Source organism: Ruditapes philippinarum, unplaced genomic scaffold (assembly GCF_026571515.1).
Source record: "Ruditapes philippinarum isolate M1 unplaced genomic scaffold, ASM2657151v2 ctg758_1_1_1_1, whole genome shotgun sequence".
NCBI lineage: Eukaryota > Metazoa > Mollusca > Bivalvia > Venerida > Veneridae > Ruditapes > Ruditapes philippinarum.
Window position 1 is genome coordinate 193,352 of NW_026865780.1, and position 27,864 is coordinate 221,215.

The 27,864-nt window shown below is 31.6% G+C and overlaps 1 protein-coding gene across 1 annotated transcript in view; it reads right to left on the reverse strand.

Annotated features, from left to right (window-relative positions):
* The window catches only part of LOC132730300 (roundabout homolog 2-like), a 186,374-nt gene that overhangs the window by 86,785 nt on the left and 71,725 nt on the right, over nt 1–27,864 (reverse strand). The window contains exon 4 of the mRNA XM_060716193.1: nt 18,632–18,749. Within this exon, the coding sequence (XP_060572176.1) occupies nt 18,632–18,701 (70 nt within the window). The 5' untranslated portion in view covers nt 18,702–18,749. The remainder of the gene's footprint in view (nt 1–18,631; nt 18,750–27,864) is intronic.

Here is a 27,864-nt window from a genome sequence, read left to right on the forward strand (position 1 = left end):
AATTACGTATTCATCTGTCAGTCATAATTTATTTCTTGACAGCTACATTTCTTTTTCTGAAATTTCTTATATAAGTGTAGTATAATGAAAATCATTTATACTTCAAACGAAAAGGTATATTATAAAAGGAAAATTATGTTGTAGTAGCTTTCTGAGGCTATGCATTTTTCTACTTGCAATGTTGGAAAATTGATATCTAGCTCGCCCTTTGGTCTCGCAAGATATCAATTTCCCACCGCTGCTCATAGCAAAATACAAAGCCTCAGAGAGCTACTACAACATAATATTCTGTATATATATTTTTTTATAATTAACAAGTTTGGGCTATCCTTGAACTTTTTTTTTATTTAATCAAGATTGATTTTTTTAAAATATATTCATATGAATGCATGCAGCTTTGAAATAGATTTTACTTATGTAATTTCACATGTAGCTCTTCGAAAAAAAAATCACTTGAGCAAAAAAAATTTTATAGGCATAAAGTGATACCCGTTCTGTCATCATCAGTTTTTGGTTTTTAGCTCACCTGAGCTTGCTCAGGGTGAGCTTTAAGGATCGGTGAATGTCCGTCGTCCGTCCACAATTGCTTGTGAACACTCTAGCGGTCGCATTTTTGCCTCAATCATCATCAAACTTGGTCAGGATGCTTATCTAGTTGAAAGCATGGATGAGTTCGAACATGAGTCATCTCGGATGAAAGGCTAGGTCACAAGAGCTAAAAAAAGAAAAACCTTGTGAACACTGTAGAGGTCACATTTTTGACCCAATCATCATTAAACTTGGTCAGGATGTTTGCCTAGGTGATAGCTCGGATGAGTTCGAACATGGGTCATCTCTGATGAAAAAGTAGGTCACAGGAGCTATAAATAGAAACACCTTGTGAACACTCTAGTGGTCACATTTTTAAACCAATCATCATCAAACTTGGTCAGAATGCTTGTCTAGTCAATTGCTTGGATGAGTTTGAACATGGGTCATCTCTGATGAAAAACTAGGTCACAGGAGCTAAAAATAGAAAAACCTTGTGAACACTCTAGTGGTCACATTTTTGACCCAATCATCATCACACTTTGTCAGGATGCTTATCTGGTTGATAGCTCGGATGAGTTCGAACATGGGTCATTTAGGATGTAAAACTAGGTCACCGGAGCTATAAATAGAAAAACCTTGTTAACACTCTAGCAGTCACATTTTTGCATCAATCATCATCAAACTTGGTCAGGATGCTTATCTAGTTGATATCTTGGATGAGTTTGAACATGGGTCATCTCAGATGAAAATGTAGGTCACCGGAGCTAAAAATAGAAAAACATTGTTAACAATCTAGCGGTCACATTTTTGCATCAATCATCATCAAACTTGGTCAAGATGCTTGTCTATGTGATAGCTCGGATGAGTACAAACATGGGTCATCTCGGATGAAAAAGTAGGTCACCGGAGCTAAAAATAGAAAAACCTTGTTAACACTCTAGCAGTCACCTTTTTGCATCAGTCATCATCAAACTTTTGTCAAGATGTTTGTCTAGTTGATAGCTCGGATGAGTTTGAACATGGGTCATCTTGGATGAAAAAGTAGGTCACCTGGGGTAGAAATAGAAAAACCTTGTTAACACTCTTGTGGTCACATTTTTGCATCAATCATCATCAAACTTGATTAAGATGCTTGTCTAGGTGATAGCTCGGATGAGTTCGGAAATGGGTCATCTCGGATGAAAAACTAGGTCACAGGAGCTAAAAATAGAAAAACCTTGTCTACACTCTAGTGGTCACAATTTTGACTCAATTGTTAGCAAACTTGGTCAGGAAACTTGCCTAGGTCATTGCTGGGAATAAATCGAACATGGGACATCTCGGATGAAAAACTAGGTCACAGGAGATAAAAATAGAAAAATCTTGTTAACACTCTAGTGGCTACTGTTGTGATCCAAATATTCTGTTAATTGGTCTAAAAGTTTGTTTTGATGATTTCTAAGTCAAGATCCAACATGGGTCATCTTGGATGAAAAACTAGGTCACACCGCCCAAATATGGAAAAGCCTTGTTAACATTCTACTGGTTACATTTTCGACTCAATTATCATCAAACTTGGTCAGGATGCTTGTCTAGGTAATTGCTTGGATGAGTTCGAAATCGCATGTGAAACTAGGTCACCGGAGCTAAAAATAGAAAAATCTTGTTAACACTCTTGTTGCTACTGTTTTGATCCAAGTATCCTGGAAATTGGTCTGACAGTTTGTTTTGATGATTTCTAGGTCAAGTTTGAATATGTGTCACCTGAGTAAAAAACAAGGTCGCACTGCTCAAATATGGATAATCCTTGTTAACACTGTAGTGGTCACATTTTTGACTCACCTGTCGTGAGACTTGGTCAGAATGTTTGTCTAGGTAATTGTTTGGATGAGTTTGATAAGTCAGGTGAGCGATCTAGGGCTATCATGGCCCTCTTGTTTTGTATGGTTTTATTTAAGAAATATTTTGTTCCAGTTATTTACAGATGTTTGTATGATTATTGGATTAAAGTTAAAGTACACTGATTTTCTTGTTATACACTACAATCCATTGTAACATCTTGAAATGTTTTCCATGATATATACATATATATTTATATATGGAATAACTATATGGTCTCAACCATGACTTGGTAGTTTTTAGCTCGACTTTTTGAAAAATATGAGAGCTATTGTAGTAACCCAGCGTCCGCGTCTGCGTTGGTTTAAGTTTATTTTAAAGTCAAATATCTCAATTATTGCTTGAGATATTCAATTGAAACTTACAATAGTTATTTATAGTAACAATGTACATCAGATTGACAAGTTGGATAACTCTGCTTACAATATTAAAACTTCACATGCATTTAGGGTCATAATTGTACATGTAGGTTACTGACCAAGATCCATAATTTTATCGAGAATTTAGGCTTATTTTTCTCCCCTTTTTCAACTTAGAATTTAATGGTAAAGTTTTGCTTGTAAGCATGTTATCTCCATAACTACTGAAGGGTTTGTGCCTTTTTTGGGACAATTTTATGCATTCATGATAATAAAGCAGTGATTTACTTGATAAAACATCTTAATCCAAGCCTTTGTACCTTTTCGGTCAGTTTTATGTATTCATTGGTAAGCATTTTTATACTCAATAAACACCCTTGTGACAACTTTTTCGAATAGTCGAGCCTTACTGTCCTCAGACAGTTCTTGTGTTTGTATAATAATAACTGAACAAAAGTTTGAAGGAGTTATATTTCACAAGGTATGCAAACAATAGCTGTTGGTAGGACAGCACACTCAACTATATGCTTAGTGCTTGACAATAGCAGAACCTTGGTTATTTAAAATATTTTTAAGTTCACAAAAGGACCAAAAATTTCTTTAAACCCAATATTTTACAGATATAAGCATTGGAGAGAGTCCTAGCTAGTATGCTCGCAAAGAAATGTATAAAATTTCAATTTATTTCAAAGCCAGATGTCTATGGAATACGAAAATATCTTGAAGCCATAGGCAATCTTTAACAAATGGGTGCCTGATCGGGATCAAGTGTGCAAAGTTTCAATGCCATATGTCAATGGACTTCGGGAAAAATTGAGGTGATAGACGCCAATGTTCAGATGACTAGGATAATTCTACTTATTCTTATCGAATAATCGAGTAAAAATGTGACATCTGCTTTGAAAGTAGGAATGGCATCTGCTTGTAACAATAGACCACTATACAATCAACATAATGCGCCCCCAGCAGTGCTTTCAGCGCTTTGATTAAATAAGGAAGTCATATTAAGAGCAGAATGCCAACTTAAAAAGATCAATATCAACATGGTTTAACCTTATTGCAATTTTATTATTTTTATTTTTTTATGGTCTCACCCAACTTTCAATTTGAAACTATCTATTATTTGCAAAACAATTTGAAACTTAAATTTCTGTTCAATTGTGATTCTATTTCTTCATACATTTTAAATGATGAATTAATCATTGCTTCATTTCGGAATTTTTTCATTATTTTACATCAAATATCTTTAAATATCTCTCCCCAAGTTGAATAGTTTTAAATTATCAAGGGAAACAACCCACCACTGCCATTACCTCCCTTTTATAAATTAGAGCAGTCTTGAAAAGAGAAACCATTATCTTATGTCATTGGCTAATTAAAATATTAAATTAATTGATTTACTAACCACTGGTGCAGTATAAATTAAAACATGTTGATCAAACTTTTGAAAAAGACCAAAGTTGGGGATTTTTTCATCAACATCATACATTCAAGTTTTCTTTTATTATAATATTACATCTACAAGTTTTGCAGGTGTTACAATGTTGAGTAAAATCATGCATTATGCAAGTTGAAATGTTGAGTAAATGCATGCATTATGCAAGTAGAATACTTGAAGCTTTCATAAACATAATTCATTGAGCATTGATAACTAAACATTGTGTGTCATTCAATATCTTTAATAGCAAATAAGTTTTTTTTTCTATATTTATTATATCATTCTTCTGTTGATCAATTCAGAACACCATAAGCAATTGAAAGGAGAAAAAAACTTAATTTTCCGACATCCAGTTACCAAGATGAAGAAAAGCAGGCATGTCTCATAAAATTAACAAACCACCAATTTGTACTCAACAAACAACACTCGATATATCACATTAAAACTGAAGTAAAATAAATTCAATACTAATCAACATGTTGCCATTCGCTCTAATGGAATTGTAAAATAAAGAAAATGAGTGTTTATTGCGAAGAGGTCTTCAAGGTCTGCTAACAGATACAATTTCAGGACATTTTAGACTGTCACAGTTTTTTCCCCATAACATATCAAACTGCTTGTGAGTAAGCAATCATTAAATAAAATTCTTCCCAGTTTTTTTTTGTTTGGATGCAAGCTGAAATTTCAGTTCAATCCAATTATAACTGTTCTCCATTGATATCGAATAACATGTTAGGAACTGTTCTGTTTTCTCCCTAAGGGCTTTTTTAGTCATAAAGTCTGCTACATGATATTTCAGGAACTCCAAGACAGTTTCTTAAAGCGTGTAATCTGAACAAATTTCAATCATTTATGATTTTTTTTTTCTTCGTTCTCTCCGGTAAATTGCTGAGGAAAATTACGAACTTTTTAATAATAAGTTATAATTAGAATATTTGTAATCTACAGTCATGACTTGTTATTCCATTGTTAGAAGTGAAATCTTGTTGCTTTTTTTTTCTATTCTGCAGATGTAGGATTACGGCCAATTCAAATGTCTTACTCACACCGCTTTCTTAATTTATAGTTACATATCAACAACACACCCAATCTGCTTTATCATGCCAAATCTCGTAAGCAACCATAATTACATCCTGCGATCTTTCATTGGCGTTGACAAATATTACGTAAACATTCAAACGATTATGATCCATATTGGCCTCGTGCAATGCACCATCAGAGAAATTTCGCATACATCATGAGAAAATAAGCTCGACTTCATCTTTCTCACTTAAACTGATGATCCGACTGAAATGGTCGTAAAAAAAAATAAATAAATAAAAAAAAAATTAAAAAAAATATATCTCTGCCCTTCATCTAAAAACAACTTGTATTTTTACATTATACATGTTGTACAACAAAGATAAACACGATTTATAATCTCTTGAAAGTGGTATATTCACAGCAGTTTTTTAAAACGTTATGCCAACACTAACAAAAATTTATGCCGTTACGATGAAAGCCGATGAAAATAGCGGCTGATAAAGAAGTCTTATCTTTTTGCGACTTATGGTGCATAGAAATCTGATAACCATCTTAATAACATGAAGATATGTAAATGGCTGATATTCAACTGTAAATCACATTCAAAATGCAGAAATCCCGCTGATTCAACAAGTATTAACACAAAGACAATTTTTTACGACTGTGACGCATTTTTTTCCTTCCAAGCAATTTAAGATTAAAACTTTTCTGAGCAAATATATTCTCCTATACAAAGACTGATTAATTTACATATTGCATGCTTTAGCGCGATCAATTTAATCTTACAATAGATTAACAAAGAGTGTTTTACCAATTTCTATACCCTTTACGAGAGTCGATTTCCTTTCTCTTCTTTCTTATAATATTACATATTAAATGTACGATATAAAGTGTATTCTAGTTTCGACAGTGACAAATGTTTAGCAGATCATAGGGTTAACAAACCAGTAATTATCTATGATTGGTATATTCTCCATTGATCACTGTTGGGATTATGCTTTTAATGTTCCATTCGTTTTATCATTTGTAAAAAATACCTCACTTAATAGTAAAAATCCTTTCACTTAATAAGATTACAACCATAGCCTTTAAATTTCTAGATAAGCATGGGAAATGTTTAATAGGGACCTAAATAAATGACATTGAGAAATACATTAATTTTATGTCTAATATCTAAGTTCAGTCTGAAGAAGTTACAAAGAAGATATTTGAAAGCTGAATGACAATCTGCACATTCCTGAAACCATCAAAATCCTTGAATGAATTGCTGGTAGTTTTTTTTATTTTTAAAGTTTTTTTGGATTTCTATAAAAAATGAACAAAATATAAGATCATTGAAGTTAATGTATGCAAATCATAATAGCTGCACATGAATTGAGCCAACCTTTGTAATCTTTCTTGCCATCGGGAATTGTTTAACCAAAGAATTTGAATGAAACATTTGTTTGGATGGTCCCTTTCACCTCTATAGTCTTAGTAACAATGTTATTATGAAAAGCAAAAACATTACATTCTCATTACTCATTTTGGTTCTACTAACAGGATTTCACCTAATAGTAACTCCTTTGGGTTCAATTCACAATACACATGCATGATCTGCCCTTGGGTGCTCTTCAATTACATGCAGCACATTGTCTGATTCCACCCATGGGTACACTTACGATTTCATCAACTTGTAAACAGATAACATTGTGCAGAACTGCTAAATTCAATTTGTGAACCTAATCATGTTGATTCAGTTTGTGAGCTTTGAGTTCTAGTGCCCTTCTGGGACTTAGAGAATGCAGTTGAACCCATTAAATTAAAGGTCAATTAAAGGGTTTTCACTGAATCAACAGACTGTTAATAGTTTTGTTATATAACCAAGCAAGTTCCATTCTTCCACTAATTAGTTAAATTGTTTCAAAGTGTAATGTTAATTGATTAGTTCAAGTATTATGTAATTATCTTCACATATTATATGCTACCAAATTACAGTAACTTCTACTATTATCAGCAACTGTCATGAAAAAATGCTTAAGAACATTTTCCAAATTCTTGAATTTCACTAAAATACCATTTTAGAAAAGCTATTTATGGAGGATGCAATAAGCAACAGTACAAATTGTTTAAATTACCTACAATTACTTAATTCAAGGGAGCTAAAAAATCTTTTCCTTGAACAGATTCTAAAGGATACAAGTTTCCACAGTACAATACCTGTTTTACATGATACAGAAAGACTATCTTGTTGCCTGTTGTATCGAATTTTGTAACTGGCTTCACAAACACAAACACACACACGAAAAACAAAGGAAAACCTGTGTATGTGCTTAGAGGCATTCAGTCTCAATAAATACCTACATTTAAAATTACCAAAGACTTATGTTACTTGCTGCCAAAGGTGCCATACAGCCTGCAGGAGAGCAGGGTTTTCTATAATCTTACCTGATGAAAAATCCATTGGGGTCTGCTAACAATAATTCTCTGATAATTCATACCTGGGAGAACACAACAGAGGCTGTTAACAATGTCTACTGAAGGAAATTCAAACTTCTTCACATGCTGTTTTATTAATCATGCATTGTAAATTATCATTCATATATCTACACTGATAAATTCATTTACGTAATAAAAACAATTGGAATTTTTTTTTTAAAGCCAGAGAGAAGATGGTATAGAAGAGAAGATGATTTTTTTTGTCCCATCTTCTTTAGAGTGAAAGCTTAAACAACTGAGAGGAGATAACTGTTATCTACCACATTGATATAGATTCCCTGCATTGGAGAGATAAGATTAATCTAATTGACTGAAAGGCATCAAATTGTGGGAGAGAAAAAAAACAACAACACACAGAGGGAGGAAAAACTGGATTGGACCATGGAAGTTATGCCAAGAAACACTTGCTTTATTACATAATCTTGGTACTTTGACATGAGAAGAGCCTGAAAAAATAAACTTTTAGAAGGAAGCAGGTGTTCTAGGTCAGTTCATTAATTCCAGACATACTTAACAGGTATTTCTGTATATATTAGAACATTTTTATGGAATAAATTTGGCCCAAAGTCTCAATTATATGTTTACATTCCCCCAGTAATCTTTTGTTATTTTTGGCTGATTTAGTCAGAAAATCTCACCGAGATACTTTTATACATTATATTTTGTTGTTACCCTGACACAGTAACAGATGTGTATAATATCAACCCTTATAACCCTGAATATCTTAAATGAACTTGTCCATATTCCAAACTGAACAGAACAATTCATCATTTTAAGGGAAAATTAAAAAAACTAGAACTGCCACTGCCATGGCGTGAATACCCCCGCATACCACTTTGTCAGAATCAACAGAGGCCATTTAAAGCTCAAGGACAACCTCCCTGCCAAATCTGAGGTTACTAAGCCAGTGCATTGCTAAGTTATGTATTCTACATGCTTAAAATGTGAAAATCAATACACTGCGGACAGGCATTCTTAAGCATTTCAGCAGACAAGCTTATTATATTAAAATCCCTGTGACCTTGACTTTTGACATAGTCGCCTAAAAATCAAAAGGGGTCATCTACTAGTCATAAATAACCTCAATACTAAATATGAAGAATGTTCAACAAAGCATTCTTAAGCAATTGAGCGGACAAGCTTTAAGAAGTCAAGGCCCCTGTGACCTTGACCTTTGACCCAGTGACCTCAAAATCAATAGGATCATCTACTAACCCCGATCAATCTAAATACCAAATATGAAGACTGTGGGTCAAAGGAATCTTAAGTTATTGGGCGGACAAGCTTTTAGAAGTCAAGGCCTCTGTGACCTTGACCTTTGACCCAGTGACCTGCAAATCAATAGGGATCATCTACTAACCATGACCAATCTAAATACCAAATATGAAAACTGTGGGTTTTCAAAATGCAGACCACAAAATGTGCCAGCTAATCATGGTTTGTACTGCACTTAGTTGCATGGGTAAATCTATTTGCCACCCAGCAGTTTAAGAGATTTTAATTTAATATACCAATGAAGGAAGCGCTTAATGTAAAGCTATCAGGGTTAATATGTCTCAAGTGGTACAAAAGGTGACCTATCTGGGGTTTGAACCCACCCATAACAATAAGCTGGGCTGCAGTTGCATGTCACATCTTCAACAACTCATAACAACCTTCTTGGACAAAATCATTACATCAAGAAAATCTTAATTTTTTGGGAAAAAAAGAAAAGGTATGGTTGAAAAATGTAAAAGAAAACTTTTAAAACATTAAAATATTAAAGGAAGTCAAGCAAATATCTAATGCATAAGAAGAAAAGAAGGAACCAGAATGACAAAACACAGGAAAAATTGCAAATATCATTCCAAAGACTATCAAACATTTCAAGCAGAACATAAACATGATAACTGGGGAAAGATCTGCAAATAATCAAGTCCCAGAGTTCTCTTAAAACAGCCATTTTCTCGGCAAACTACATCCCTTATATGCTGCAGCACTTTATGACGTGCAGATCATTAAACTGTAACAAAGAGTGGGTTTTTTTTTGAAACTTCTCTCACACCATTGCAAAATGAATCATTTTTTCAAAAACAAAAAATTAATAATAAAAAAATAGAAACGAAAAATTGAACGCGTTTCCATGCAAAGGTGCCATGAATTTCATTTCTTTTTCATTCTCCAATAAAACACACTAGCAAAACAAACAAACCTTCCCGGAAAACATTACACAAAACAATTCAAAGAATTCTACTGCAGTGATGCTGATTTTGATTTTCCTCATCTCTTCATGAAGTCTCATCAGATCTGGTTATATATTTTTATATCAGGGATCATTTGAAATACATATCCTGGCATCAAGATGGGAGGAATCTCGAAAATTTAAGCCCTTTTTTCCGTGCAACCACATCTCCCATCAATCTGCATCAGAGTAAATCAGGTAAGATGGCAGCTTAAATATTTAGAAGTGCTTCCAGTCAAAACAGTTCTATATCCTAAACACCTCATAGATAGCAAACCATCAAATCTGGCGACAAGAAGACTTGCAAAGATGCTTAAATCTTAGGGCCCCGCTATTATCAGAGAGAGAATCCTAAAGTGTTGCAATTTATGTGCTTCCCATCAAAGAGAATTACATTTCATATCTTTCTAAGCAAAAGAAATTAAGTTTCAAAAGTAATAATATCCCCAACGTTCCATCCCTATAAACAGTACAATACTTCTCTGCTATATAATTTCCACAGAAGTTTCTTAAGTTTGATATTTATTAAATAACACGTCCTCTTTCTCAACTTTTATTTCCAGATATATTCTTTGAGAATTTGATTACAATAGCAACAAATATGGAATACAGAGAAATGAAACAAAAAGAACAATGCCCCTGGGTCTTATTTAAAACACTTGTATAACAAATGTACTCGAAATGAATGGAAACTATGAAAGTACTGCTCGATATTACCAAAAGGCTTTTTGCTCATTTTATGACAATCTTACAAGCAGCAAAACTCTTTGTAAACCATAACGATTGTTTTGCTTTTGGCAATGACTTAATGCTTAACTTTCTGATATGAAAGTAATTTCAAATGTTTTATAAGTTGTAAATTGCAACATTTCTGAACCAAACTGGTTGCCATAAAAACAGAAAATGTAAACGATTTTCTTAAAGATGCACAATTTATTAAGACAGCAATGCATAATGGTGATTTATTTTTTATTTTTATGGTAATTTCCAGTCTAGAAAAAACCTTTCAACTCTAATTATTGTCAATTAAGTTAGTAACCATCACTTTGGTTATATTGTCATACCTCAAAATATTTGCATAATAACTATAATACTCTAGGTAACAATTTTGAAAGTCTGTGAATGCTGTGCTTGTAACCAATAAAGCACAGCAATATTTTTTGAAGAATAAGTTAAGTTTTTATAAACATTATAGTTGTAACAAATGCATATTTATCTTAATTGTGGTGGTGCCAAAGTTGCTGCTTTCAACATATCTATCAGTTCTCACACATTTCTTATGAATTCATCAAACTCTAAAACAAAACACTGCATTAAACAATAATAATTGCACAAGTCTATTTTTTCTGACAAAGTGCAATGAAATTAGCAAATATGCTTTAACATTCTCTTAAGACAAAAAAAATCTTGCAAGCCAACTAAAAGATGATGTTCTTGGTGCCTTCCATACAATTTGGGAAAGAAAAAGTTGCAGAAAAATGTTTCATATCAAAAGATTTGTTTGCTGAGGTAATTTTGGAATTTTGTGACAGATTCTTAGCTAATGTGACAAAACAGTTTATATGGACCATGAAAGTGGTTTAACAACCTATGTCTAATGTCAGGTCACAAGTGCTTTCTGGGTGGCTAAAATTGACCAATCAAAGCATCTTAGTTTTCAGACTGGTCTTCATACTTAAATTCCTTCACTGTAATATTATGCCAATAGGAAAAGAGATGATATTTGAATCCTAAGTTACAAAGTATGAAGCATTCCATTCTGTTCTTGTCTAAAAAAAGAAATACCTTACATTGTGTCTGGATACTTTTCTAGACATAAAATGTTTTCTCAGATCTTGGCTATGATACTGGTCAATCTAGCAGTCACATCATTCCTTTAGACCACCAGTCTTCTCTTACCACCATCACAACCAGTGGCTAATTATTGCAGGCATGTTTTATTAGTTTGGTGTGTGTATGGAACATATAAATAATTATAAACTTGTTATGTTATTGGCAAGTAGGCTGGTGTCTGGGCGCAAATCTAGTTATGACCACTAATAAAATAACACACCAAAGTGGAGACTTAATCTACCCATGTGTAAATATTGCCTGGAATTCTTTAATAACACAGCTGTTTCTTATAAGAGGGAAATTTACTGTAGATCTAAATAAAGTCTACATAGTCTGGCCATCATGGCATCATTATTATATTTGTTCAAGATTTTTTCTTTTCATTGAAGCCAAGCAGTTTATAAATAAGAAGAAAAAAATTTAGTTGATGAGAGAAAAAAGTTGAAACCTGTTTATAATGTACTAAAACAGCAGACTTGTTTTGTTATAATGCAGTAACTTTAAACATGACAAACAAGAGTGCCCAAAATTATGTTTGCATGTTTCTTTTGTTTGTTTGATTGAGTTTTACGTCACATGACACTGTATAGATCATATGGTGACGTTATAGCTTTACTGGTGGAGGAAGACCTCAGCTGCCCTTCAGGCACGAACAGGTAGAGCCACTGATGTTCCGTAAACTTGCTGGATTATAGCATGTTTTTGTACTCAATTCCAAAAGTCACACTCTCAGTCTCTATAATATTTTCAATTTTGCTATTTTGAGTGTCATTTTGGGATTCCTTTTTTCTCTATTCTAATTGTTTTGAAGATATTACTGGTCAATATACAAAACCAGTATTTAATTTAGATGTTTACAAATAATACATGCTGAATAAATGTTCTTATCTAGAGCATTTTTAAATCTGTGAAATGTGTACTGACAAAAGTTGTCTTCAGGTTCACTTGTTTTTCCATGTAATACACTGTATCTCCTGAAATTTTCCAGGAAATTTGACACTTAACATGCAGAAAATTGGCTTTAAACTTGGAAATAAATGGCCTGGAATAAAAGTGGCATATATATCAAAATTATTCAGTGAAGCCGAGTGCAAGATCTATCACTTTTTTGCACTATCCTTAACACTTTATCATCATTTGGTGCAGGTAACCAGTGCATCCGTTAGTTTCAAATTACACGTAATTTTATTGAAACGATCAAAACATTGAGAAATAAATTCAAATTATGGTGGTAATTTTCGTGCAATAAATTACAAAACATTTTGTTATATATATTCGGGCTTAGTGAGGTCTGAAAATTAATGTGCAAGATAATTAGATAAAAGCAATACTTTTTGCATTCTGAATCAGAAATAATTACTGCCATGAAAATGTTGTGTTTTTACTATAATTGGAAACGAATTCCATCTGTGAAGGAAAGTGTTTTTCAGAATAATTTATTAAGGACCATGCTCCAAGGTTATAAAACCTTTTCCTGAGATCAAGCTCGAATATCAGGATTTTCATTGGTCCATTCACATTCTGTGCCTGTTTCTGACCAATAAATACCTGAGATCTGAGATTAGAATATTTCTTTATAAACTCGGCTCCTTATTTCAAACTGAATGTAGAATATTATTAAGAAACTTAAATGTCAGCTTCTAAATCACCCTGTAGTAATTTCCTGAACCAGGAAACCTAAATTGTCATCAGTATAGGGACAGACTGGTCTGCAATCCCAAGCAGACTCTGACAAGGTTTTGTGCTGTTGGTTGACAATCTTTGAATTTTGCTCTTTATATTGCCAAAATTCACATTAGACATAATAGTCAGTAAGTGTTTGAAAATACATCAATGCTGTCAAGGAAATAATTTAAAAGCATTCCAGCTGCACATAATTGACTTAAACTCGGCTTCTACTCCTATACTGGTTCCCAAACATCTATTACAGAGTGCTAATTTCTTACTTATGACAACATCATTGGTAGGTGTTGTTGTTGTTGTTCTCAGGAAACCTCTGTTATGCAACAGCTTGTGTTTGAGGTGTTTATATCATCAAAGAAGGTTAGAATATGATATGGCACAATTATTACCCAGTATAAACAAACTGCTGGCATCAGTACCAGCATTCCGCTATTAGACAATTACCCTGCATGCTGGGAAACATTTTCTCCTATTAACCCCATGCAATACAAAACACTGAAAAAACGTTTTAAAAATCCATGTGAAAACCTGTTTACTTTATTTCTTGAACTCATTATAAGCCCACAGGCTTCATGATCTGTTTTTACAGATCACACACACTAAAATTACTCAACTAGAGGGGAACCGGTCTTAAACAGTCAACATAAATGTAAAAATAATAGTAAAAACACAGTAAAACTTATGACTAAATCATATCCAACAAAATCATAGGATACGTTGAATAAAGGATGGAAACTTTTGGAAAAGTTGTATCATATTAAACAGAGAAACTTCTTCAAGTAAATGCATCATTATAAAAAACCTACATAGGGGTTCATGGTCACTTTAGCACAATACAGTTCTAAGCATAGAATTACCTATATTGACAGACCACCTGACTTAAAAAGCAATTCCTGTCCTAATACTGATTATAACGACAGGTACATGTACTATGACCTTAAAACCTATAAAGTGTCAACTCAGAACTGGAAACGTACAGGAAAAGTTCTCTTTAAGGGTGAATTAAGTCAAATAAGAGTAATCCTAGAGTTAGCACCTTGCACTTAAAGAATTAGCAAAGTATGTTTTGCATGTTAGGAACATTTTGATATAGTCATGATGGCTAAAAAAAAATCTGATTATCGGCTGGTGTTTGCAGTCTTGCATAAATAGATTCTTAACAGCTTCATGAGCATGTCATTTATTGCATAATCTGCATGCAATTTAGTATATCTCTATATTCAATCTCTTAAAACTTTCTTTGTCTTAAAACAAAAGCTTGAAAATGATTTAAATGGGTTACGGCCAGACTGAATCATCCTTGTTTACATATTAGGCACATACAACTGTATGGCTAATGCCATGAAAGGTTCCTAAAAACTCGAGAGAATTTAGACCAGTGACAGACATCAAGCTTTGATTTCAATCAAACTGTCCAAAAATTCATTGAATTAAGTGCATTAAAACATTTGTCTCTTATTTAAGTTCACTCGAGATGGTCATTAATCCATTTTTTTTTCACAACAATTTGACAATAAATCCCCTTAATTTCGCATTCCAGCAAGTACTTTGCATAAAAAATTTGAAGAGCTAAAAGGGGAGGTAATATCTCATTACTAATTTCCTGTTTTTCTCCAGGACCCACTTTAGGGTCATAAAAATCATCCTCCACTTTGCCAATAAAACACACATATAACTACATTTTCCCCTAAATTGTTTTAATTTTCATGTAGAAATCAATGGGCTACAAAAAAACACACAGTCACAAGCTTCTGTGAATCATCCATTTTTAACTTTTTTAATCAAATCTTCTTTTTTAATTCGGGGGGTTAAGCTTCAGAGTTATAAAGGTCAAAGATTTCATTTACAATGCATTTCAAGTTGGGCTAGAGTTCTTAATGATATTAGATAACTGTGTGACCTTAAAGTATGTAACAATCACTTATATAAAATGACATAGTTTGGCAGAAACTTAATTTACCCATGCTACCAGTGCAGACCAAACTAAGCCAGCATGTCCAATGCAGTCTAATAATGGTCTGCACAGTTCATTATTCAGTCAGTTCATATTTTGAAATGCTCCTTAAAAATCATTAATGGTTTTGTCCAGATTGAAAGATGGGCAAGTCCAGTTAAGATATTTAGTATGGTATGAGTTGCTGTTCTTACAACAGTTATTTAGACAATAGAAAACAAAAGATAAAAAATACTTCCTATAACATCTCATGGTTTATCAAACAATCAATGAATCAATGGGAAAATTAATTAAGAACATAAAGAGCTCTATAAACGATTTATTACGCTATCTCATAAAATGTTTATACGCGTCATAAAACAAAAATATACGACTTGTATTAAGTGATATTAGACAGAAACAAATCACGCGTAAAATTTATCACCGTCGACCTTTAAGTCGTAGTTTTAAGAAAATTGTGTAATTAACGACCTGAGGAATCAGATGGCCGATATAAATTTTCCTTATCTTAAAACTCCTCTAAAGGAAATTACCATCCTCGGAACAAAACTGCTTGCATGCAAATGTATAATAATCAATATCCCCTTCGCGAGTCAATGACAGATATACACTCAGCGATTTCGTCTTAAATCGTTTGTACAACCGGACTTGGTAATCGGAACTTTGCGTGTTTATGTACGTACTGTTATAGAAAACATACAGGCTATTATCTTTTCTCGGAACAATTGTAATAAATGCCACAATCTATACTATTATATGGAACCAAATCTATCTTGGAGCAGTTACCTATCAACATTTGTCAATCTTAATCAATATAGTAGTTAATAATATATTATTAAGCAAAAAGAAAAATACAAACACTTGAGCTAATTATACCGGTGAAAAAAATAGCAAGAACAACAAAAAATATCAACAAAATTGCAGTATGCATCAAGAGTAATCAAGAGTAATGCTATGCCTTTTCGTTTTTGTGTTTTTCTTTTCTTCTTCTTTTTTCAAACAAAGTTCTGATGGTTTTCCATTCTTAAGACCATTCTTATGTTAATTTAAAATATTCATTTATTGATGCAGAAAATTTCAAGATATGTATCATTCCAAAAATTTCATTTTCCAGAACAGTTGGCCTACGTAAAGTAAATCTTCCTAACATACATACATTGCATACATGCTGATCAAAGAAGCATTTCATATGGTAATAATTTAGTCATCTGCTACCTTATTAAAGTAATAATTCAATACTGGAGCATAGCAGTTCCTGGAGGCTTAATTAGTCATTCTTGATTAAGGTTAAATGCAATTTCATAATCAAATATCAACAACAATTTTCCTAGAAATTTTATAGGGAAAAAAAAATCAACATTTTTTTATCTAGAAATAATTAGCAGTCAATCACTTTTTATGTCCCAATGGTAGGTCGCTCTTAAGCTCTATTACATCAAAAAAAACCCCTAAAACTTCAGAGGATTCTATTAATCGAAAAATAGTAACCATGGCAATAGAATTAACCTGCTTGTTAATAAGCCATAAATGTGCAGAAATAGTAAAGCTAGGAGTTAAATCCGCAATAAAAGTCATGCCGGAAACTTGTAAAGATCCTATCATAGCCAAAATGATCCCAATGCCGTGCATTCTTTTAATATTCTGCAAGGTCATTCTGCAATTCTGTCATACCCATTCTGTCACTATCTACACTATAAAATTTCAGATTTTTTCAGTTTTGTGTTTTCTGTAAAGACTTCTTAGAAATCTCAGAATGACAGCAACTTTTGCTTGTTGGTGCAACAAAAGAAATCCATGAAAATTAATGCAATTCTGCTAACCTCTTGCAACAATGCCATAACTTGTTTATTTCATTCATCAACTTACTACCGTCTTGCAGTAAAACCCAAAACCAAGTCAAAAGTTGAAGGTTGATTGCAAAACTCTTGTAACTATATGTGTATAAAGACTAAGATACAATAGTTTCATGATCAACTTCTCGATACAGGATGCATATTTACACAATTTTGATGTAAAACACAATTACCATTATTTCAAATTTCTACTTCAGTATGTATCTTAAAATCTCACTTTTCCAGACAAATAAGTCATAAACAAGCCTTCCAGAAGACATTTTGACAACAAGTTAAGTGAAATATCTATCTTGTGAAGGTGCTAAATTTGATTTAACTCAAATTAAACAGTAACTAAAGGCATAAAATGTGATCCAAACACTTGAGCCTATCTGTGAATGCCAATGAAACTCATCAGAGCAAAAGAAAATGCATCTAAAATTCCCATAATTTTTGAAATTATTATGTTTTTATCATTTTAATATACATGTACTTCAGTTTTCCTTTCATGTATTCATACAAACTAACATATTATACACATTTTCAACACCATGGTTTTCTTTCAGTTAAACTCTAGTTCAAAAGGGAAATTTTCAGACCAGTCTTACAATGCATAACTTTCATTGGTCAATTTCAAATTTGAATTCTATAACTGACCAATCAGATGCATGCAGCCATTTGAACATTAAATTCAAAACCAAGCCTGCAAAATAAATATGCATTAAATGTGCTTTTAGGGTTTTGCTCTACTTTGCAAATTTATTCAATCTCTAGTAAAATCACTATAATATCAGGTTACACAGAAATCAAAAGCAAGAAGACAATTCTTTAAGACAATTCTGCTCTTTTTTTCAAGATATCTCAGAATAAATTCTGACAGCTTATGTATAAAATGATTGAAACCAATGCTATGTTATATGCCAGTTCACATCAACCTTGATTTATGCTACTTTTACAATTGTATATAAAATGAAATTCAAAATAAGACTTTATGACATTTCTGAAGAGTACCGTCATATCATTAAGAGCACTTGAAATATTTCTGAATTTTTTATTGCCATTGAAAGTGATCAATTAATATATAGGCCTGAAACTCTGTGTAAAAAGAAATTCTTTCAAAATGTCAAATTTTATGTATTTTACCCATAATGTCCCTAAGTACTATAAATATCAAACATTATTGCCAATACATAAATTTCAGCTACTTGGTCAGCCTTCTTAAAGATAATTCAATATGTAAGTGAAAGACATAAATGTCATTTTCATGGTAAAACCTTTCAATTTCATCATCATCAAGTGCCTATCTGTCCAAATTTTTGTTGGCATTAGACCCTTCTACAAATGAAATTGGAAGGTCTATTAATAATATTACGATGGGGATGATGTAAATTAAAATCTTACCTTGGTTGATGTATAAAGAGGTTAGCAGAATGAAAACGAACACTTCCAGTTTGTTATTCCTCTGCCCCATAGCTTTAAACTGGGGCTTGTTTGCTCATTTTACATAGTAACTCCCAATCTGAAAATATATATAAACATAACATAAACATATTTTTTACAAAACTGTCTTACAACTTTCATATGAGATAATCTGCAAATTTATCAAAACAAATACATTACATCACTGATTATCAGGAATGATCTTTATTTGTTTTAATAAGATCATGAATTAAGACAGAAGCCATACTTTTATTGTTTGTTTTACAACCCCACATTTCAGAACCAGAGTCAAGATTAAAAATTTCAATAGCAGAATGGTTTGAGACTATTAAAATCAACACCCTTTTAAAAGAGTATAATATGTTTATTGTTTGTGTGATTTTTCTGTGTATAATTTCCTGCTCATGACTATCTTTCTTTCATAATTATATACATATAAATATATAAAATTGATAAAAATGTGCTAGAACAAGGAAGATCCGAAGAAAAAAATAAAGTTTAAGGTTACAATCATTTTACCAGTGTGCAATATTTTACACTTTCATTATGACTTTAAATCTGGCATCTCAGAAACTCAGAAACAGTAAATACAACTAAATACCTATTGTTACCTCCCTCTACTTACAATTGATCAATATTAATAGTGTTGTTTAATCAAGATTAAAAAAAGAAATTAAAGATCAGATAAAGATGGCTTTCCAGATGACCACACTTTATCGCTTTTTTATGTCAATCACATAAATTTAAAATACTTTTCCGACTAAATTAAGACAACTTAAGACTGAAATGGGGAACATCTTTCTATTGTAACCAAATTAGACAAAGTGACATATTAAGGTCAAGATGCCATTTAAGTTTAACGATTGATCTAAAACGTTCTTTCTCAAATTTCTCCGGATTAAAATGTATTGTATAGTCATTCATCTTCTTGTGACATTATATTCTCTCGTATAACCAATGCATTACACCGTCCAAACACGGCATGACAATAGCCTGTAATTTGCTCCCTCTTTAAAACGTACAACTTAAACACAACTCCTATCTATTATTTTGCTTGAATGAAATGCTTTAAAAGCCTCTAAGTCACTAAATAAGCTAAATTTGTAAATAATGACATTAGAAATACAAAAATATTTGCTGGGCGGAAAACGAGACATGGTGTCTGTAGTAACTTCACTATCGATAAATTTTCATTCGTTAAACCTCTAATTTGCATCCAGTTAGATTTAAATGTTGTCTTTATGCAATATCTAAATTAAAGCCATCTCAACTCTCCCTTTTGGGTATTCCCTTGATATGAAAATTTTGACATTAAAAAAAAAAAATTCAAATTTCAAGGTTTTTTTTTTGTCGGTTGTATTTAAATGACTTCTAGAACTAATCAAGAATTTTAGCAATTTTTTTTTGTGTGTGCAAAATTTCATGTCTCAAACACACAATAATTAGCCTAATGAATTAAGTCTACGGAATGTTCCTGCATTCAATTACCAATTATCCAACAGCAGATTAAAGGATTTTAATCTGAAAGTACTAAAATTGAGAAAGCATCACGCTCTTATTTGACTCAAAAAATTCAACTACAGAAAGTTTCTCACCAAGAACTGACCTTATTCTATACTTATCTAGCTTTAAAGATGTACTACAGTCAACTATGATAATTTAACATATTGTATCATTCATAAAAATTTAATGCTTTTTTCAAATTCATGAAATTTCGATGCATCTACATTCCATGCAGATTTCAAACTTTTGCTTACACAAACCATTAAATAGCATCAAAACAATAAATAATAGTAAATACAAGTGTATCTCTAATGCACCCAAAGAATAACAATTTACAGCAAAGATCTCAATCATTTATGACAATGAAATCTTACAAATTTATACCGCATTTCATTTAGCAAAACATCATGCCTCGATCAGTTTTTATTTTATTTTAAAATCATTTGATTGTCAGTTTTGATACCAGTTTGTTATATTGCAAAACGGTCATAATTTTGAGAAAATAAAATTCATCAAAATCAACGCATGATATGAAAATTCAGCACTAAAAATTTAAATGCATTTGAATACGCAGGCACATGTTCAAACTGCCGTTCATTTTCTCACAAACTTTTGCCCGAGAGATAACAATCAAATACGCCTCTATAAAGAAATATATTACATAAAAGCTACTCACGTATAATTAATAGCAAGCCACAAAACATTTCAAATCAATTTATAACATTTTTTTTATTTTCACATAAACATGTTTGGTAATCATTGATGCCGTAATAAAAAACAGTCCAAATTATGTCGGTCACAGTTGAAATATTCAACATTTTATGGGATAATCTTGATGTTATCGTATAATTATATCCAAATAATACTATAGTTATAACACAAGTATTTTACTTAAGATATTTTACTATTATCACTAACTAAGCTAAATATCTTAAATGAATTAACTAGTTCCATCTTCCGATTGATTAAATATATAACGAATTGCAATTTCAATCATTAAATGGAAATATGAAAAAAATAAAAATCAAAAAAATTGGCAGTCACTAAGATAAGCACGTAACCCACAGGACATAACAATCAGCAAACCAAGAAGAAAGTCTTAGTTAACTTTGAATGCTCTTTAATTTGTTACATTGAAGGCAAAATGAAATTTTGCTGACCACAGCAAATTTCTCATTTATTTAATGTGGAACAAGAGAGTGGGCAAAGTGACTCATGGAGCTATTCAAATAACCATTTGCATAATTTTATTATAGTTAAAAGTAAAAAAAAAAAAAATTTTTTATAAAAACATAAGAAAATTCTGATCCAAATGAGTAATTATCATTGATGTCTCAAAGTTTTTCGCAATCATGCACTTCTCCAAAACAAAGAAACAACCAAGCACAAATTTTACAAACAAAAAATTAAAATTGTTTCCTCAGAATGAACAATTTTAATTAATTAAAACATTTTTGTAACAATAACCCCCTGACATTGTAATTTCCGAATGTTAACCTTTAAAATGTCATCATTACATATGCGCTGATCTTTTAATGATTTGTGCACTTCTTATGCATGGTTTTTGCTGACAAGGTTAAATCATTATTCTAATTATAAATGTTTCAACATAACTCAGAGTCTTTGTTTTCAACAACAAAAAAATGTTGCAACAAAAAAGAACATGCTGATGAACATTTTTTGTTAATATTTATTCAGCCCACGGTATTGAAATAACGTGAAAGAATGTAAAGTTGTGACAAAAAAATGTTTTGCAACTGTAGTAAAAAGAGGCCATTAGGACATTAAAGATTTTGTTATCAAATTAAATATCATATTTTAAACATAACTCCTATAACATACACGTTTAACCCTTACCCTGATGGCTGCCATAGACTCTACCCATATGACCAGTGCGAGTAAAACAAGACTTAAAAGCAATCCAACAGAAAAATGTTAATGTATCAATACTTTTGTATGTTCAAACATCAATCTTCAAAGGTGTTAAAATGACATTATTGTTTTAGGTCAAAGTTCATCAGATATAGCCAGATATCTTAGCTTCATGTCTGCTTCCTCCATCATGACAGCAAGATAACCTCATAAAATACATTAGCTATAAAAACAAGTTTTTTTCGGTTTTGTTTTTTAAATTCCATTATATTTCCATGTTTGAAATCAGAGTGATTTGAGGCGCAGAATAGGTTTAAAAAACAGGAAATCATACAGTTAAGGTCATGAAAAATATTGTTGTAGAAGTCATTTAATAAATCCAATGTTGGACTTTCTTATAAAAACAAAGAGAATATCCATTATAATTATTAAAAGGTCAATACAAAAATGAGCAATGAAAAATGGTTACGGAATAAGTGTTATGGAAGTTCTGTAGGATGAAAGAACAACTTTGCTCCATCTAAATGCAATAACAACATAGGTAAGTTCAAAACTAAGCTTTGTAGACCTTGAATGTCAACATTTTTGTGTACCGAATAAGGGTAACACAATTATGGGTCAGAGTTCTTGCAATTCAGAAACCAAAGCACACTTTCGTTAGATATATAGATCACTATAGTATCCTTGCATAGAATCCACTAAGATAATTTTGTAACACTTAAAGAAACTCCACTGAATCTCACATTTTTAAAAACATTATAAATTTTTACAGTATTATCCCTCTGAGTTTGTATTGTTTTTGTTTTGGAAGGGAAAAAAACTTGTAAAACATTAGATTTTATGTTTTTATACATTACACTCCACATGAGTAAGTGGGGATGAATGTCACAAACTTCTCTCCTCAAGCTGGAAGATTAACTTAATTTCCATGTTTCATGTCCCCAGGAATAACTGCGAAATGATTTACGACCGATAAAATAACATGGAGAGAGTATGTGTCTGCATAACTAATAGATAATTAACATAGCTCCTTAAAAAACACAAGTCTGTATCTCCTTACATAATATTCACCCAATCTTAGATGGTGAACATAGCTGCCTATGAATTGCTACTTAATCAACATCATTCCATTATCTTAATGAAAATCTGTACCGTCAGTTTCTTCAGTTTACAGTTATTTAGATGTAAATCTATCAACCTTACTTGTGCAACATTAACTGTGACAATATTGTTTCATATGTTTGCCAATTTTGTCTATAAGGAAACATTGCTTAATTAGAAGGGTATATTTTTAATTCATTTTTGGTCATTTTATAAGATGAAGAAGTATAAGCAACTTTCATGACTTTCAATGTACATAGCATGTTTCTTTACACACTAAACACATGTCTACCTTAGATATATCACAGTTGTGCAACTTACTTTTCTAAAAAATCATGTACATTTTATTCCCACAATTGATTTTAAACAACAGTGGCAGTCAAAATATACTAATGTACAACCAATATTAATTCTTATGTAAAATAGATATTCACATGCAACTGGCATAGGACTTGAACTAAAGCATTCAAGATCAGTTGAACAAATACTTTCCCCAAGTACTTCTTGACTTATACCTATCCTACTCATGGTATACCAATCTTGTAATCAACTGAATGAGATTTAATAAGACTTAATGCAAAAAAGATGACATTATACAGGTATAGTTCAGGCCTTTTAAAAGCAAATTAAAAAACCTTCATCAATTTGTATTATCTTATACTATATTAATGTAATATACAGAGAAATAAAACCATCCTACTCCTGATGACAAACTTACAAAATTGTTTAATTAAACACACTTAAGTGAGTCTTCAAAATTTACATAAATGCACCAAACAAAGATCCCAGATAAACAAGTTGTTTTGTATTTTTTAATTCAAAGCCTTTGAGCAATTTATCCATTTTACTAATACAATATTGAAACTATAACATTTATCATACAGTAATCTTAAAATTTAAAGTAACTTACCATTTTTTTGAAATGATATCTTAATGCAGAAAAAAAATTAAATATCCATCCGTATTCACTCACACTGAATCACTCTGTTAAAAGCATTTGAATTTATTTCACATTCAATTTGACACTGGTCAAGTTAGTTTTAAATAATCCTCGATAATTATGAAGAAAATAAAACAAGACAGTGCTGGCATGAAAAATATCTCCTTTACTAATCTTCACCGTATATATTCCTTCTATTTTTAGAATATTTCACTCCAATAAACATCTTCACGTGCCTGATTTACCCGCAATTCGAAAATCCAATTTAGTTTAATTACAACTCTAAACAACTACAAAAAACGTTACATCACCAATTGAAGTTTAAGTGACAATTTAAAAGGTTGAGCGTAAGAATTCAACAAAGCCATGTACACAAGTACTAAATCTTACACTGCACGCTGAACAAATAAAGTGCAACTGTTTACGAAAGTCATTACCATGTTTTCTTTTATCACGGTACAAATAAAAACGATAAGCTGCGAACCTATTAAGTTGTGTAATCAGGTAGCATAATCTTCAAAACGCACAGCCAAACTTTTAGTTAATCTATTTATTATGACTGAACCGAGTGCTAGGTTAACTTTTCCGAGCTGCTTCCCCCCCCCCCTTAGCTACAGGTCTGTGTGCCGCAGTTCACATGTGTTTTTTATTTTCAAAATACCCTCTATCCTATCAGATGCTCTCTAAGAATATATATAACTCCTTAACATTCTTTCAGTTAAAACTTTCAAAATTGTGATAATGTTGTATAAATATACAATACCATTCAAAAGTATTCACTGTCTATCCTTTTTTTATGCAACTTTTCCAAACTTTTCCAAATTAAAAACATTTAATCCAATCAATGGCAGTTAGACTGTGTTTCAACCTTTCAAACAATAAAATACAATAGACTGTGATCAATTTAATCAGATGGCTGAGTAATCTTACATTGTTTGAATGATCTACATATATATACATAATAGCTTTTCCCAAATATCCGAGATAAACAAATAAAATTGTATAATATTATGTGAGAATTGAGTTATCAAAACTTTTATTTACTCTTAAATCAGTCCTATCTGAAATGTAAACAAATCTATCTCATTTGATATTTCAATTTAATATAAGAATAAACATGCAAATTTTCAACAAATTATTTATAATAGAATTGGTGAGTCTGAATTGGACAAACACATTATGTTATAGACAAGTTTACTTATTTCTTGCATTTGATTGGCTGAATTCAAATTTTCATTTTTAAATTAACCAATGGCAGTGATGCATATCAAGACTGGTGCTTATATGAATCTCAAGGCTAAGAATTAAATTCTCAAACATTGGAATTCTAAAATAACTTTACAGTGTTTCTTTGATCTAAAATGTTCAAGGAAAAAAAAAACCTTGATTGGAAACTTGCTGCCAAAATCAGTCAGTTGCAATGCTTAAAGTATAATTATTCAAAAGAATCAAATTCTAGTGTCAAGGTCAAATCATCACTTGAGTGCAGTAACGGTTTAACTCCATATATAATTCAATAAGAGTTGGCGCTGTAATTCCAGTTTCCATAATATGATGAAATTTTAAGCCATTCTAACAGATTTTACTTGTGGCAAAAACTAATGAATGCAAATGTTAGTACAAAATTTGTAATGGCTATAAAGTCAATGTACTCAACGGTTAAATCGTTTGTAAGGTATAATTCGACTAACTCTAACTTTATAAATTCAAACATTTGAGTGAAACAAGGTGACCCCGCCAGCAGCATTTTGTGTCTTTTCTTTTTAAACGATATTGTTAATAATGTAAATACAGATATTAATGGAATAATGAACATTGGCGACATTCAATTATTTTTATTACTTTTTGCCGATGACGCAGTTTTATTTGCTCACGATCCAAACTCCCTACAGTCCATGTTGAACGACATTGAAGAATATAGCAATACATGGGGCTTACGTCTTAATGCCAGCAAAACAAAAACCATGATTTTTGAAAAAGGCCGACATACCAAATTTGATTTTTATCTTTATAACAATCATATAGAGTTAGTAGATTCTTTTAAATATTTGGGCGTTCATTTATATAAAAATGGCAATTGGAACCGAACACAAAAGCGAATAGCCCAGCACGGCTCGTACTCATTACACAATTTGTTTATTGTTTTTAACCAACTTGATTTACCCGTGTCCAAACAATGTGACTTATTCGATTCATTGGTAGCTTCTACGTTAAATTACGCGGCTGAAATCTGGGGTCATCATGTCGGACCTGATGTTGAACTCATTCACTCCAAATTCTGTAGAAAAGTATTATCTGTCAAACGCTCTACAAATTTAGACGCTCTTTACGGGGAATTAGCTAGAATCCCAATGAGCATTCGTAGACAATTAATAATGGTAAAATATTGGATAAAATTATTGACATGTAAAAAAGAATCTCTTCTTTTCAAAACCTATAACATGCTTAAAGTCGATGTTGAAGGAAATAACACATATAATAAGTGTAATTGGGCTTATCAAATTAAATTTATACTTGATAAATGCGGACTTTCGTATATTTGGCAAAACCAATATAGCATGTTAATTAACTACAATATTATTGAACGACGCATACTAGATATTTATTATCAAAGTTGGTATTGTTCTATTAATAATTCTAGTCGTCTAGATACATACAGTTCTATAAAATATAAATTTGAATTTGAAAGTTATCTTGATTATATTAAGGACAAAAGATTTCGAGTTGCGCTTACAAAATTTCGCACATCATCTCACGACTTGTTAATTGAAAAGGGAAGATTTACAAACGTACCTAGACTGGAAAGAATATGCAATAATTGTTCTTCGAGACGAATTGAAAACGAATTTCACTTTTTGTTTACATGCTCACAATATGCTGACCTTCGCAAAAAATATCTCAGACGCTACTATTATACATGGCCTACATTGCAGAAATTTACTAATTTATTATTGTCTGAATCTAAAATAATTGTAAGAGATCTTTCTAAATATTTATATTATGCAAATTTGATTAGAAAATAGTTTTACAAAACCTCAAACACGTCACAATTATGAATTCATATGTTTTACATTGTATTTTTGTGCTCCTTGAAAAATCCATGTTTTCTGCCTATTGTTATGTTGTATGTGCTATAAACATATATTGTATGTTTAACGCAATAAAATTATTTGAGTTTGAGTTTGAGATTCATCAGTTCAGATATCAACAAGTTTAATATATCACCTGCTCTTCAAATTTAGAAGTATTTCGTGGAATTTATTTCAAAAGTTTTCTATCAATATTATAAGTGCATTGATTTACAGAAGGGGAAAACATTTTAAGCTTTTCATAAACTGTAAAAAATACACCTAAAGAACCTAGGTATGAATGGAATTCAAGCTGAAAACAAATTTTGTATAATATAACATTGTGATTGACAAATTCAGATAATTCAGTTTGCTTTTTCAGATAAATTTAGTGAAATTCTATAGTAAATCATTCAAAAACTACTCCACCAGTTCGCTTATCTCATATTTAATTTCTTAAAGTACACGCTAAATGATCTTATATCATGTACACATGCCAAATGCACTTTCAACCCTAATTTATCATTATTGCAAATCTTTCCCAGTCAGCGTAACTAAAACACAAAACATAAGGAATAACCCGAACAAGAAGTGGTGGCTCCCAAATATCGCTTAGAGATTGTTGAAAATACAATTCTATTTTTAGTCTCAGTGACCTTGACCTGACTGACAAGAAAAACCAACCTTTGGGGTGAAAGTCCATGAAAGAA